This window comes from Cygnus atratus, chromosome 20 (assembly GCF_013377495.2).
Source record: "Cygnus atratus isolate AKBS03 ecotype Queensland, Australia chromosome 20, CAtr_DNAZoo_HiC_assembly, whole genome shotgun sequence".
In the NCBI taxonomy this organism is placed as follows: Eukaryota; Metazoa; Chordata; class Aves; order Anseriformes; family Anatidae; genus Cygnus; species Cygnus atratus.
The window spans coordinates 558854-574033 of record NC_066381.1 but is presented as its reverse complement, the minus strand read 5'-3'; the positions used below and the strand labels follow the sequence as shown (position 1 = coordinate 574033).

General features: G+C 42.0%; 1 protein-coding gene across 1 annotated transcript; it reads right to left on the bottom strand.

Annotated features, from left to right (window-relative positions):
- Positions 1-1076: 1076 nt before the first annotated feature.
- Positions 1077-15089, bottom strand: LOC118254071 (eosinophil peroxidase-like). The gene is made up of 13 exons (XM_050714808.1): positions 15028-15089; positions 14617-14750; positions 13913-14006; positions 12963-13138; positions 11076-11199; positions 7749-7878; positions 6919-7119; positions 6510-6825; positions 5177-5337; positions 4396-4648; positions 2890-3060; positions 1820-2057; positions 1077-1332 (listed from the first exon to the last, which is right to left on the bottom strand). Exons 1-13 carry the CDS (start codon positions 15087-15089, stop codon positions 1077-1079), a joined length of 2316 nt encoding a protein of 771 aa, XP_050570765.1.
- Between the last annotated feature and the right edge of the window lie 91 nt (positions 15090-15180).

The window sequence follows — 15180 nt, the reverse complement described above, 5'->3', positions numbered from 1 at the left end:
TGACAAGGTTTAACTCTTAGCTGTTGTTTTTTAATACCCTGGGATTTCACTGTTGCTGCATTATGCAAACACAGCTCAGCTTCCTCCCAGGGTGGTGATAAAAAGACCAGAGGAAGTGGCTCAGCAAATTTCACTGACCATAAGGTAAAGTTAATAAAACAATTGAGGAAGCTTCTATTGTTCATAGAGAAGGGAAGCAGCAGCTGAATTTGGCTCCTGAAGAACGGGGTGGAGTCACCACTGTTCAGCCCTTACATCAAAAGTCTTTTTTAAATGCCAGTGTCTATTCCAAACACAGTTAATCAAACTCAGCACAGGAGCTGCATGGAGATGTTTTACTCTCTGTGCCTTGCAAAGAACAAACTAGGTGATCCCAATATATTGTGATAATCTATACATAGGTTGCTAGAAGGAAAAACTCGATGTAGTATATTCTGCTCTGTCTTCTGCAAGTCTTTGCTCTCTCTACATCATTTCCAACTGGGAGAGCTTGTGCCAAAAAAAATGTCAGTAGGAGGACACAGCTAGTTCCTTGTCTTTTGTATGATGACATTGTTTTACTGTCTTTCAGGATGTGGCACATCATAATCACTGACTGTGTGTGTTAAATTACTGTTGTGTCAGGCCATATACCTGGAGTTGTTTTGACGGTGTAACTTAAAATACTGTAATTCTTTGGGGAAGGCAAGAGGAAAGCAGGGGCTTAGATCAGCAGAGCAAGAGTTTGAAGCAGTTTGGAAAATTCTGATTGATTTCTTCATAGACACCTTTCCTATGAAGAAAGACTCCAGATGTCTTGGAATAAATTTTCCAACTTGGAATGTTTCCTAGAGAACACATTCACAGGGGCCAAAACAGATTGGACTGTCAGGGATATTCCATCGAGTTGAAGAGGAAGAATTAGGCTGCTAAGGAGTGGATTATGAGGAGAGTAGGCTAACAGCTTGTCTGCTTCCTGTTGTGTCTGAATGGGGCTGAATGGATGGACATACTGTATTCTGGGGGCAGGATCACTATGACGACCTTAATTCTTTTATTGCTTTAGGTGCAAGAGAGTCTGACATTGTAGATCAGATTTAGTATTTTTGAGAGACAAGGGAAGTCCCCTGAGTACCTTTCCTGCCACTCTCAGGTTCATCTTTCCAGGCTGAGAGATTGAGCATGTCAATCTCATGGCAGTCAACAAAGTTCTCAGGATAAGTGCTGGCTTGGAACATGTTCCGGGGTAACTTTTTGATATGAGTATTGTCACAGATCACCTTCGACAGTGAAACTTTTTTCAGTGCATGTAACTGCTGCAGAGTGAAAACTCCTGGTTTCTCCCACCAGAATCTGCAACGATATTTTCAGAAGCAGCTTATAGTCTCCTTCAAGGTACTTGATGCTGTTTACTTCCCAAAATGGAAATCTGGCCAAGGTGAATCCTGGCTCAGATCCACCTTGATTCATCAGGCCATAAGCACAACACTTTGGAAAGAGGTGTCTCCAGGTGTGACCTCTGCCACACTCATCTGCCATTACACAGCATCACCAGGCTGCTGGGACACAGTGACTGATCCTCCCTTCCGTACCTTGAGAGCAAATGTCACCTCAGGCAGAGCCTGCTGCAGATCACCCATGGCCTGGAGCTGGTGCTCCTCGGACACATGGGTCTGTATGGCTGGGCTGTAAGAAAGAACCCTTTGACAACTAGGGCTAAAATCAAGGTGTGAGTCCTGCTGGGAGCACTCAGTGATGTGTTAGAGATGGGCTGGATCAGTGCAAGGCATAAAATGTAACCATTTTCCCCCATAATAAATGCCATGGGAGAGCTACCTACCTGTCTCCGTCACGCAGGTTCCTGAACTGGGTGCCAATGATGCAGGCCAGGAGGGGCCCGACTCTACCCTGGGGAATGAAGGGCTCTGTAATTGCTCCAATCCAAAGGTCAATATTGTCTGGTGTCCCATACAAGTCCATGAACTTCTTGGCCAATTTGGAGTTGCCTAGCACCTCAGAGAGTTCCTCTACACTTTGAGGCTGGGAGAGCCCACAGAAGCGCCTCCAGGCATTGTAACCTGCAAAAGCAGAAGCTGGTCAGGACCCATGTCTCCCCACTATCTGCTTATGCTCAGGAGCTAAACAGACCCCTGAGGTCATGAGCAACGTCTGCTTCTTCACATGGCATTAAAGGATTTGGAAGACATTCTTATCTAGGTAGAGACAGTCACAACAAATGCCATGGTTTCAAAAGTTGTTTTTATATGCACAGACTAACATTTTGGGTTTTCTTTACACATGGCTACCGGTTCAGCCCATCCTGTCACTTAGAGCTACCTGGTGCTGAGGGTGAATGCACCAGTTCTTGCAGTTTTGGGAGGCAAAATGTCTAGGATCAAAATCGTAGGAAAGAGCAACATTTTGTTGTGCTTATCCCAATAACACCAATTCCTCCGCAGCACCTGGGGGCAATCATCCCCATGGGTGCAAACCACTTCTGCTCAGAGTTGTGGATTGTCTGAAGACATAAAACAAGTCTTGATGGGCAAAGAACAGATGGTCTGTCCAGCTCAGATGAAAACTGAACTTTGTCACTTGGGTCTGTACCTTCTGTACCCCACACGCTTTCTTGGCAATACACCACTGCTTCTTCCACTCTTTAATACATTATTCCAACTATCATCTTTGCCCTCCAGGCCCTTTGTCCTCTTCTTAATTCCTCAGAGAAAGATCTGTATAATATAGACCTCTTCTTCCCTGAGTCTGTCTATCCATTCTTCCACCTTAAATCAAAGTACTGTTTTTTTTTCCCATTGGTTTGGAAAAAGCTTGGTACATTCATGAAGCTGCTATAAACAACAAAGAAAAAGGAATTTTATTCACAGGACCTGTGGACTTGTGTCTCCTTACCTGGAAGGCCATGGTCTCTTCCCCGTTGCAAGTTCAGGGCTGCTAGATCCAGACCCATTACAGCAGTCTGTTCAAAAAGGTGGTTCTGGAGCTCCTCAACAAGAATTTGATTCTGTTTCATTAGTTTTGCATGATCAACAACCATGCCTCGTATCAGAGGGTCAACACCACCTGCATTCATTGCAAATCAGGAAAGGACTTTTTTTTACCAAGTTCCAGCTTTGATGGGCCCTTCTATGCAGCTGAAACAGTGCTGCATTAGATGCTTTTTCTACTCTGAGTGGCGTGGAGTTCACCTACCTCCACAATTCCATCTCAGCATATGTTAGTGCCTATGTGCATATCCGCAAAGGCCAGCTGATAAGGCCCCCATTTAGCAACCAGATTCCCTACCCTTTCCTGTCCCTCAGCCTTCCTTTCTGCAACCTTAAATGCACTTGTTGCCCACCAGGACCCCCAGGTCCCCTTCTACAGACCTGCTCCTTAGGCAGTCAGTCCCCAGCACACACTGATGTATGGGGTTCCATCCAAAGTTTTGTTTTGCAATTTACTTTGTTTAGAATTAGCTATCAATTGAGAAATATTTACTGGAACATTAAATGAAAAAAATAAAATCAATTCATGTCTGTTTGTCTATGTCTTTTTCATAGTCATTAAGACAGAATTATAAAAAACACAGTAAAACTGGCTGCATGCATATATTTTGGTATATTTTCCATAATTACTGAGATAATTCATTTTGGAGGAGACATTTGTCTTCCTTGGAAAGATTCATGCCTGCAGACATCAGCTGTATAAGAGATGGATCCCATAATTCTCTTTAGAGTCATAAAGAGACCACTAGAAAGCAATTACCCTGTCTTAGGTCAGTTGGATTGATGTGTCACCCTCTGGCAATGCCTGCCAATTACAGGGGGTTATAAAAAAACTTGCTTAGTCTGGCCTAAATTTTGGTTGACTGATTTTTGGCACTGTGTATCTTGTGCCTCCCAGAACGGCATGAGCAATTACGGTATTTGAGTGAAGGCACAGTGCTCGCTCACACTGTCAGGTCTCACTGAGATGAGAGGCAGACAGCCACCTGAGATGCAGATTTGATCTGTTACATATTCTGGTTATTTACTGGCACGTTCAGAATATGAATGCAATGGTGTACTGGGTGCTCAGTAACATTCAGTAATTGGAGTATTACAGCATGTAATTTTGGGCAAAGCTCCTTCCCCTGGGTACAGTACAGGTCCAATGTTCTTGTGATGTGTTTGGAGACAGTTCTGCAGGACTGTTCTGATGTCCCACATCTAGCAGACCACTCATTTGTCTTCAGCCCCTTGGGTAAACATGTCGTGAGCAACTTTCAAGCTCAATGGCACTATAATTTTTGTTAACAATTAAGTAAATGGAGCTAAAGCAGTTTTTGGAGTCTCGGCTTGTGTGTCTAACCAGTACCTCCACCTGAGTGCCTACTTCAGGACCAGATCAGGACTGCTGGCTGCCCTATGTTCTTACCTTCTGTTATAATTCTCCAAGAAGCACAAAATGTCAAATGAAGAGGGATGTGGGAAAGTGAACCCATAGGCTGAAAACTGTCATCTAAACGGGATACAAAAGGCTGTACTGAGGTATGACCAAATCGGAAAGCCAGGGAGAAAACATTTGATACCGTAGGATCCATAGTCTCATTGTAACCACTGTACAAGGGTATCCACCTGTTAGTCTCCTCTGCAAGCACAAGTGGAAGATAATCCCTGTATGTTATTATCTGAAAAAGGTACAAAAGCAGAGCAAGTGGTCAGCAGTTGTAGCAGAAATGCCATCAATGTCAAAGAGAACATGGAATCTCAGTGAACATAGAATCTCAGACCAGTGGCAGAGGCATTGTAAGATATTCATGGAAGAAAAAAAAAAAAAAAAAAGCTGTAGCAACAATATGAGTCTGGCAGGAGATGCTGAGGTAAAATACTTGATTTTTTTTAAAAAAGGCAGCAATGTTATTTGCATTAGAGAAAGGGAAGGAGGATTTTCCATGATTTCCATCCTGTTGTTACTACACAAGGTGACAAAGAGAACAGCTGAATTGAACATCTTCATATCTGCTAAAGAAAGTACATGTGGGTTTCAAAAAACCTCTGGACATGCATGCTGTCTCAGGTAGACTGTGCTTATTCACGAGTTTTCAACTCCCACAAATATCTCCATGAGTTATGCAAAGCATTATTTTTCCTCCTTTTACAGGAATAAAATCAATTTCTAAGCATGCAAGTGATAAACAGTGAGTAGTGGTTGGTACCTGGGTCATGGCAACTACGATCTTTCGACTCTCTTGGTAAAGCTTTTCTCCATCCCAGTGAGGATTTAACTTCCCCAGCTTTGTAACCAGGCGATTGTGCTCTCGGAGAAAGACAGTGTGCAGAGCAGAAAGTCCCAGGTTTTCAGTTACCCGTTTGTCACCTATAAATGAAAATATTTTAGGAAGATTGTAAGCTGCTTTTTATTTCAACAGCAGATTTTGATGTTAGGACAGACAAGCAGCAATCAATAGTGCTACTGACAGTAATGCTTGTGGTTACACTTCCTAGCACTCATGCCAGATATTTGTTTCAATCACAGACAATCCAGATCATTTATCCAAAACCTTGGAGAGGGGGCTTTGGGCAATTTAAGCTAAATTGTACTTGTTCATGAAGCAGCTGTAAACCTGTCTTCCTCTTGTACCTAAAGGCTTTTAACTATCTTCCTTTGTATCGCTGTGAATGTTTGGTTTTGAAAATCTATCTCAGTTCACTCAACTTATGAACACCTCTGAGAGGCCTGTGAATGTACTTTCAGCAGAGATGCTGGAGAGAAAACTGAGGAGATGTGGCAAAGTCCCTCAGGCAGCTGACAGAAGAAGCACCGAGTCTCTCCTCATTCAGCAAGGGACTCTTCTCATGTGGAAGGAAAGTGACAATATTATGTAATGGGTACACACTATATTCTTATCATTACCTTTGGAAGCTTCACATTTCTAGTTTGTTTGTTTGTTTTTTTTTAATATTGTACTTATTCTACTTCTACAATGGGACTACTTCCCATTTTAAATCATTACCTTTTGAGTCATTGTCTTGTTTAAAATTCAGACTGATATTTCTAGACTTGTCTTCAGATATATGTTGGGATATTCTTAAATATTAAAATTTAGAATGTGGTACCAAGGAGTTATTAACAGAATTTAAGAGCTTTTAATTTTTAGTATTTATTGAATTGAAAACTGGTGAATTCTAGGTAGGAGGGAAAAAAATCACTGGGAAGTTTTAAACTCTGGTATTTATTCTATTGAAAAAAAAATCTCCTACCTTTGAAAAAACTTTTGAAAGGGGGGGGGGGTGATTTGCTGTAACTCTTTCTGGAAATGAAAACAAAATCACTTTTGTATTTAATTAAACAATTATTGTTTTGTTATTACTCTTTCTAAATTTATGAGTGGTCTCTGTCTTTCACCTTATAAATTCACGTCTTGCAGCGCCTCATACAAATATAAAGAGACATGAGACAATTGAGCATAATGATCCTTTTTGGCTTTATGGACCACTAAGATATCATTGTCGCTCCCAGCAGAAAATTACTCCACGGATGCACCTTACCTGCTTTAAAACAGGGGATGTTCATACTCTTGTTTGTGAGTACACAAACACTTTTTGTTTTGTTCTCAAAGGGCAATAATTCCAACCCTGCATCAGTGAAGTTCTGGTTCACAGCCAACAAACCCATCCGGCTGGTCTGATTTCTAAGACTCTTTGCCACGGAGTCTTCACTGCCGTACACCATGCTGGCATCAATGAATGAGCTGACTGCATTGATCTGCTCACGGGTAAATGTCCTGGGATTGCACACTGAAGCTGACTGGATGAATGGCATACAGGAATTTGATCTCAGCACCCGTAGGTCATCAGGGGGGAACTAAAGCAAACAAACGTAAGCAATGCCTCAGCAAAAGTTGTGTGGTTTTATTTATTATTAAGGTGGTGTGGGATGGAACAAAATTCATGGTACCTTGATTGGGAAGCAAGGGGACTTGAAGGTACAGTCGGTCTCACAGTGAAGATCCGGGTTTGCTCCTGCACCACTGGAAGGGGCTAAGTCTATATCGTGGTTGACCCACTGGCCCCAGTGCATGAAGAAAAGAGAGAGCTCCTGATCCTGAGTAATGTTCTCATTGCCTGTTCGAGCAATTTCATTGGACACTTTTCGAACCTGCAGAAAATCAAAATTAAGGTGTGTGGACTATCTGTTCCAAGGTGAATTTGCCTCTCAGCATAACACCTACTGTGAGAACATGGCTAAGATGATCTCTGATATGTTCATAAGAGTTAATTATGGCTTTGAACAGCCCCATGTCATGTCTCGGTTGGACTAAAATTGATGTGATTATAGCCTCCAGCCCTTTTGCAGCACCATCTTAACACCACAGTCACTCAGCCAAGCCTCGCTTCATGGCAGGCTCAATCTGAGGTATGTGCAGGTACCCGTAAAGTCAAAAAGATGGCTTAGGAACAACCAAGCCTCCTTGCATGTATAAAAACCCTGTTGTATCTGAGCCCACCCTGGTGCTGTCTGCACCAAACCTGAGAATGCACACTTCTGAAAATATCTTGATGTTGTCCGTTCTTTGCTTAGTGAAGTACTTGCATCATTTTTTCTCATCTCTGTCTCTGACAAACACATGAGCCCATGCCACAACTTAGTTTCAGAAAACAAGCTCTAAATTAGCACCTGATTTAGCAGCCAATTTACACTCTAGGTGTTGTCATTGTTTCACTTCTGATGGACATCCTGAGGGCAGTGCTCGCTACTATTACTCAGACAAGAGTAACTGTTCTCACCAGTGGGAGTGGAAATCCATTGTAAAGCTTTCCTTCACTTACTCCTCTGGGAACAGACACTCCATCTTCATATGCTGCTGGGAGCCAGCGAGCAAATGCATGGTTGGAGGCCCCCAAATGAGAATGCTTTCTGGAACATCACAAGAAGAAATGCAAACACTGGTATTATTTCATAAATAATTTAATTGTTTCAGGCTTGTAGACAAATGCTTTGCGGACCTTTAATCCATGTCTGATTATTCCAGTAACAAAGGTGATAGCCAGAAAACACTGAGAAGTAAACAATACCAAGATTATGACTGTGGATTATTATTATTATAAATTCCGAATAAAATTAATGTCACGAGGAATCTTTTCTTATTTTTTTTTCAAGTTTATTTATTAAAGTTTATCTAAATACACCTTAAAAAAATAAGATTCCTCATGACATTAATTTTATTTGGAATTTATATCTCTGTAGCACCTTGGTCACACAAAATCACAGTCTCACAGTAAGGCCTGTGATAAATTAGCAGGTGTTTGTTCATTGTCTCTAAAAGGAATGCAGAGAATATACTGAGAAGATAAGGTTTCACAATTTATGGCCTTGTTAAGGGGGAGGATTAAGAAAGTAGATAGTGGGGAAGGGGGTGCTGGGCAAACATCCTTGATGAAATAAAGACTCTGTGATCGCAAGGCATCGCTTCACTACCCCCTTTCCTGAGCACGAGCATAACGCATGAACACTGAGAGAGGAGCGACGACCCCCCCCAACAACGGACTGCGCAGCCTCAAGAGATTCAACAGGAACTTGGATGCTATAAAACAGCGATGCGAAAAAAGGAAAGTTGCGTGCCGTGGCGGAGCGGAGACTCCCTGGCCGCCCAGCGCTGTTTTGCTTGTGCCTGCTTACTTAATTAATAAAATATTTTTGATAGACCAGAAAATTGCGTGGTCTCACTTATGACAAGGCCGTCACCAATTATCAGGGTGGCCATGCTTTGTCCAGTTGAGGCTTGGAAGCCTCAAAGAATGAAGATCCTCCACCAAAGGATGAAGGTCCCTCACCTCAGTGGGGACCAGTCCCAAGGCTGCACCTTCAGGAAGTTTTCCCTTTGTTCAGCATGAACAGCTCAAAGTGCAATCTGCAATTATGGTAATTATATTTTCCCACATTAATTAGAAGAATTTGACTCCATTGCTTAGTAACTACACTTCAAATAGCTGATGCAGACACTAGATCTGCCTTTGGCCTCCTCCTAGCCAAACTACAGAAGTCTAGCTCCCTTCACCCCTTCTCAGAGGCCACGTGCTCCAGGCCCCTGATATTCCTGGAAGTCTGCTGTGAAATCCTCACTAGTTTTTTTGCATCCCTCATGAATTATGGAGTATCCAGAACTGGACCCTCTATCTGCACATCATGTTCCTCCTACTATAGCCCAATACATCATTGGCCCTATTTGCAGTACAAATGAATAGTTGCAATGAGAGCATTCTTAAACGTGTCTATGTGCCTACCAGTTTTGAAGACAGGTTTCCTCAGCTGACTTGGCACAATAAGAGAGTTAGTCCTGGTTGTGACTTGAAGCACTAAAAGCAAGTTCCTTGTAGGCAACTATGAAACATCAGTTTTTTTCCCCAAACATCCTTTGAAATCACTCAGTCAATAAACTCAAGGTTAACTTCAGTTAACTAGGCAATCTTGAAAGGAGGTAGGTTATATATTTCTACACTATTCTATAAATATGTTATCAATAACCTCAGTAAAATTTGTTCAGAAGAACAATAATACTGGTTGAGCTAACGATCTGTGACTCTAGGGACACAGTAAAACAGGCTATTTTGAGGAAGATAGTTACTGAATATCAGCTTATGCACACCGTCTGTGTATAAGCTTTTAAATCAATAAACACAGGGTAATACCTGTCTATACTGAAAAAGGGGTGGTATACCCAGAATTCACACCAATGTGCTGTGAAATAAGAGCATGCCCTAGAACAAACGCCACACCATAGCTGAAGCAATTACAAAATAAATAAATCAGTACAGAGCCCATTACCACCACAGCTCATTTTGATTGCTATTATTGTCCTTACAGGAAATTTTTGCAAAGTATTCAAGCACTATCTCATGGTGTGCATCTCAAGCTGAGCAAGATCCATTTTAAAGTGTTTATATAACACAGAGTGCCTTTGTTACTGAGTATCGTGTTATCTCACTGGATTGGGAAGCCTGAAGACAACCCTACTCTGAGCCTAAAAATCAGCATGGGCATAGCTGCTCTTTGGGTGCTGAAGGCTCTGGGGACTGACCGAAAGTACAGATCAACCATAATGCCAGCACTGAGTGTGAGCTCCCCGCACAGGTGATATAGAGCTGTGATGTGCAATCACATTTGGCGTCTGGAGTTAGTACATCAGGCAGCAAATCTGTGGCAGAACAGGACAGTATGCTTTGCTTTCCAAGTATCAGGCTAGAAATTTTGCCATCTGCTCATCAAAAAAACCCAAACCAACAAAAACAAACAAACAAAACACTATCAAGGAGAAACAAACCAGAGTATGATCCTAGGTTTGAACCAGGAAGTAACAATGCCCAGAAAAGTGAAAAACTCATTTTTTTCAGCTTAAGGGATCACGCTATGCAGAGCTAAAAAGCCAAGAGCCAAAGTCTTATTTGCTTCCCATTCTTACGTATCACAAGAGTGTGTACTTCGGTAGCCACAGATATGCTGAGAGTTATAAAGATATGTTTATACAAACCAGACACCAAAATTAGTCATATGTGCCGTAATTCTTAGTGGAGTATAACAAACAAGGATTATTTATATTCACAGGACCCATGGACCTATGTTTTTAAAAATATTTTTAGGTACTATGTCCAAGAAATCTGAAGTTAAAAATTTTTATAATCAACACTCATCAGGTTCAAAACTTGGAGTCTCCCTAAGTCTGGGAAAATTAATACTACTGGTATTACAAAGGAGGAAGGGGCGGTTTTCTGGGGCCTCAAGCAGAGAGAGGGTTAGGATTCCATAGTCCCCACATATTCTTTCCTCAACTTTTGACCTTCCCCCACCCCAGGAATTCCTTTCCTTCAGCCAAAGCAACGTATGGACAGCAGTGGACTTATGTGCAAAGTTTTCAAGACATGATATCTTTTTCCTGTCAGGTATAAGTAGAAATGAAACACCTGATACAGGCATCACTAAAAACAAACAAACAAACAAACAAACAAACAAAACATTTCACTCTTCTTGCCCTGTTGAAAGGTACACAAATTACTTTAAGACATCTAACCTGAGTCAATGCATAAACTGGAAAATCCTTGCCCACACACAAATCCTACCTGTTGTTACACTCTCCAGTAATGGTCCGGTAACTATCATCCTCTGGGCATTTAATAGAATGAATCTGACAGTCACAGCCAGTTTCTCTGAAAATCATCTCCTTCTGTTTTCTGTCTAGGAGGTCTGCAAAAGAGACCATGCAAAAGGACATTCACTCTTATTGTATCTTCTTGGTATTCTAAGTTAATGCTTGATATTTCTGTATCCCTAGTAAGGTCAGCATCCACTGCACCAACATCAAATGTTATTTAAAACTTCCTCTGATTTAAACTGGCAGAAAATGCACTCTTCTTGTGGAATACATTCTGTCATCAGTATCCGCCTACTTCATCCCTCAGTAACACGAGAATCTTGGCATGGGAAACAGTGGGTCTATGCTGAAAGTGTCAGCAACTAAATCCCACCAGATAACACTTTTCCTCAGGGATTTAAACTTGTACAATGGCTTTAACAAGCTCAATGAATTTTCTCTGATGATGAATCGCAAATGGAGAAGGTTCATGCACTGACTTTTGGTGTCTAGAGTTGACAGCTTTCCTGAAGTTACTTAGGGGTAGTTACATTGAAGTTCAGCTCATGATTCATCTGACCAAATATAGGTCTCCACTTATCCCTGTTCTGTTACAGATGTTTATCACATGGCATTTATTGGCTTAAGAACGCATACGCAAAAAGTTGCTGTGCACCAGCTGATGTGCAGTAACTGGTTTCCCCAGAATAACTTGTGCCTGTCTGTCTCTCTCTGTACCAAGGACCATTAGCTCATCCAGAATTACTCTGCTCTTACTAAGTAACTAAGTCCAGTAACTACAAAAAAAAAAATGAAGAGGAGATGTGAGACACTATGACAATAGTGGTAAGGCTGTGAGGTTTAGCAGGAAGGGATGACACCGCAGGGCTCAGCACTAGTGAAGTTGTCTTAAACAAGAACTCCTTTGCACCACCAAATTGTCAGCATCAGCTTGATGGTGGGCACGTTGCAGCTGCCAATTACCTGGCATTGCAGCCTGTGCTCCAGCAGCTGTGCTCAGCCCAAAGAGTCCAGGTGGCTGGTGCACGCTCCTCAGCTGTGAGGCAATGTACCTCCAATGTCAGCAAGGTCACATGACAATTGTTTTAATTGTTCTAGGAATTAATCCATTGGGAATAAAACAAGGAATACTGTCAGGACCACTGGAATGATTTGAAGAGCCTGGTTTGGTTGATATCTCAGAAACATTCAGGCAGAATAGATGAGAAATTGCTCATCTGTATGTCCTTTCTATTCTCTAGCACAGGCAGGGCTGTGTTGACTAGAGGCACACTAGCTGTGAGCTGAGTCAGGACTGTGGAAATATAACAGCTGCGTTTTCATCGTTAATTTGATCCCTAAAACCTTTTGTCATCTCTGGGCAAGGAAAGCTGGGATGGCATGGAACAACTTTCCAGGAGATTTGAGGACCATCATCACCAGTAAAGTTTTACATTTGACTAGGAACAAAATCATGACCATGTAGATGGGCTTCTGTCCTCAGAGGCTAGAGTCTCCTGACACTCAGCATGGTTTGTCCCAGATTTATTCCACTTATTCTTAGCAACATTGTTCCTACCCCATTCACCCTAGGCTTTTTTTTTTTTTTAAATCAAAGATATGAGTTGAAATAGGCAGTGCCAAACTGATGATTAAAACACCAGGTGGTCTGGGTCTGCCTCTGAACACACTTTATCTTTCCACTGCTTACAGGGTCTACTCACCCAGGACCATAAAGTCAAACAGAACCAGCTGTGCCTCTGTGGGGAAGGGCTTTATAACCAGTTGTTTGGATCATGGCAGAGCTGCTCTCTGATGTGCCTACTATGACAGCTTTTCTGCCATTGGCAAGATATTTTGGACTAAACCACATTACCTGTAACATTGAATCTCCCCTTCCCAGGCAGCTGCAGCTTTCCTTTGAGGAGTTTCAAGGTAGTTTCCAAATAGTCGGCAGCACGGACTGCAGATTTGGTTCTTCCTACAGGCTCCTTTAAGTGCTTCAGGAAATCCATAGGGCTGGCAACTTTTTCCTCTAGTTTTTGCTTTAAGCTAAACAGGAAAGAGTCCCATGAAGTGACCTCTTCTGTCCTGCAGGACTGGTGTATTTAGACATGACAGCACTGCCAGGTCCCTGGGAAGGCTCTGCTCACCTACGACAAACTAACTGCTCATCAGGTTTGCATATCTCTATCTTAGGTAAATTTTGGAAGACAAGTCATTGTAATCCCTTTCAAGTTTGCTTTACATCTTTGTCACAATGAGTCCTGTTAAACTATATGAAAAGCTAGAAAAAAAATCTGTGGAAAATTGAGTTATTCGGTCACTGGATAAAACTTTACATTTAGGATGTCCCAATATATATTCTGTGAACAGAAACAGTCTTGGATATGCTGCTTCTGTTCCTGTCCCCAGGGACCTTTTGTAGAGAGAGAGACTCGTCCCCAAAACAGCCTGCTGCCTGGAACAGGCTTTTGGGGACAATACAAATGGTATAAACTGATTCCTGGCTTTTGACTCCCTTTAAATTTGGTGACACTGAAACTTTTTGTGCAAGGGTGCTCCTTTGCACCACTCTGATGACTGTGGTTCTTCTGGAGAGAGGCAGAACTTCAGCAGCCAGGAGAGGACTCAGCATGTATTCAGCATGCTCGTACCACTAGACACCAGATCCAGCCAAACTGAGGAAAAGGACCTCTTCAACTATAACAGGGAGAGTCCTTAGATAAAGGTGTCTCCTTAATAGACACGCACTGGAGAGCGGAACAAATATATTTTCTTTTATTGCCTTAAAATAAGGAAGCTGTTGTGCAAAAAAAGACTCACCTTTTTCGGGCATGTAAGTACGCTGCATCCACCAGCTGCCTGGCTTCATTTATGCTGCTCAGGAGAGATGAGTCTGATAGCACTTCTAAGTGCTCTACTTAAAAAAAAAAAAAAAGACAGAAATTGAGGATACTTTGTAGTGCACGCCAGGAGCTACACGTCCTACTTTATCTCTGGGTGCTGGGGCACATTGACTCACTTTACTTGCAATTCTCACTAAGTTTTTAGCACTACTTTGACAGATTTATCTGTTCCTTCTGTTCACCTGGTTCGCCCCATCACTGAGGTCATGAAAGTTATAGGACAGTAAGTGACCATAAAGTGATAGCTTATTATCCATGTCAGACTTGACTCTGTTGGCTTTGGGAGGTCTTTAGAGAGTTAATTTTCACCCTTCTTTTTGAAGTTATTCTTCCCTTTAAGAAGGGACATTCACTTAAGATATAACATGGAAGTAGCCAAATATATGGTCTGTGACCAGTTTTACTGTCATAAAATGATACTCACGCCCTCGGAAGACCCAACATAGACAAGCTTCTTAGGCATTGATTTCATTGTCAGTGGGCAAATCTGCAGGGTATTTCAAATTTACATTGGAACTATGACTAACTAGGAAATCAGACTGACTGAGTTTTGACTCAAATGGCCCATAAAACATCACATCTTTTCAAATACAATATCAGCAGGAGGAAAAACAAACTTACGATTTAATGAGTCCAATGGCCCAACTAAGCAGAGGGTGATGATTACTCCTAGCAGAGTTACTATCAGTTTTATGCCTAGAGAAAAACAAAATATAAAAATTCTCAGTTCACATAAATGAATGGGCAGAGCTTCCCTGAACCATCAGAAGGGATTGACAGGCCCTGTTTGGTTGGAATATATCTTTCAGGACCTAGGAATAAAATATAGAACCCCTCTGATCAGGTTTGTAGTTGGGACTCTGACTTGCAAAGACACCAGCTGCAGGTCTTGATGGGACACAAGGCTGTACCTGTGATGTAGGACATTTAATAAATTGCACTGAGTAATTGCCAAGGAGATAGCCAAATGCAGTTCAACCTTCAGTGACAAGGGTTGTCAGCAAAGTGTGTTGGAAGAGGGCAGTGTCCCACTGTACGGAGATTGGGAGGGTCTGTTGCAGGTGGCTGGTGTGAAGGAGACTCCATAAATTCATGGTCAACCTGCCCTCTCTACTTCTTCTCAGTCTTGCTACTGATGAGGAGGCAAATCTAGCACTGGTCCTCCAGACTTTATATATAGAGAGA

What these genes read in the sequence shown, in the direction of transcription:
- LOC118254071 (XM_050714808.1), bottom strand. Translation starts at nt 15,089, where the DNA reads ATGAATTTATGGAGTCTCCTTCACACCAGCCACCTGCAACAGACCCTC. An exon ending in TACTTACATGCCCGAAAAAG is followed by an intron (nt 13,139 to 13,912) that starts GTGAGTCTTTTT and finishes TTTCCTGTTTAG; the next exon opens with CTTAAAGCAAAAACTAGAGG. An exon ending in GGGGAGATTCAATGTTACAG is followed by an intron (nt 11,200 to 12,962) that starts GTAATGTGGTTT and finishes TCTCTTTTGCAG; the next exon opens with ACCTCCTAGACAGAAAACAG.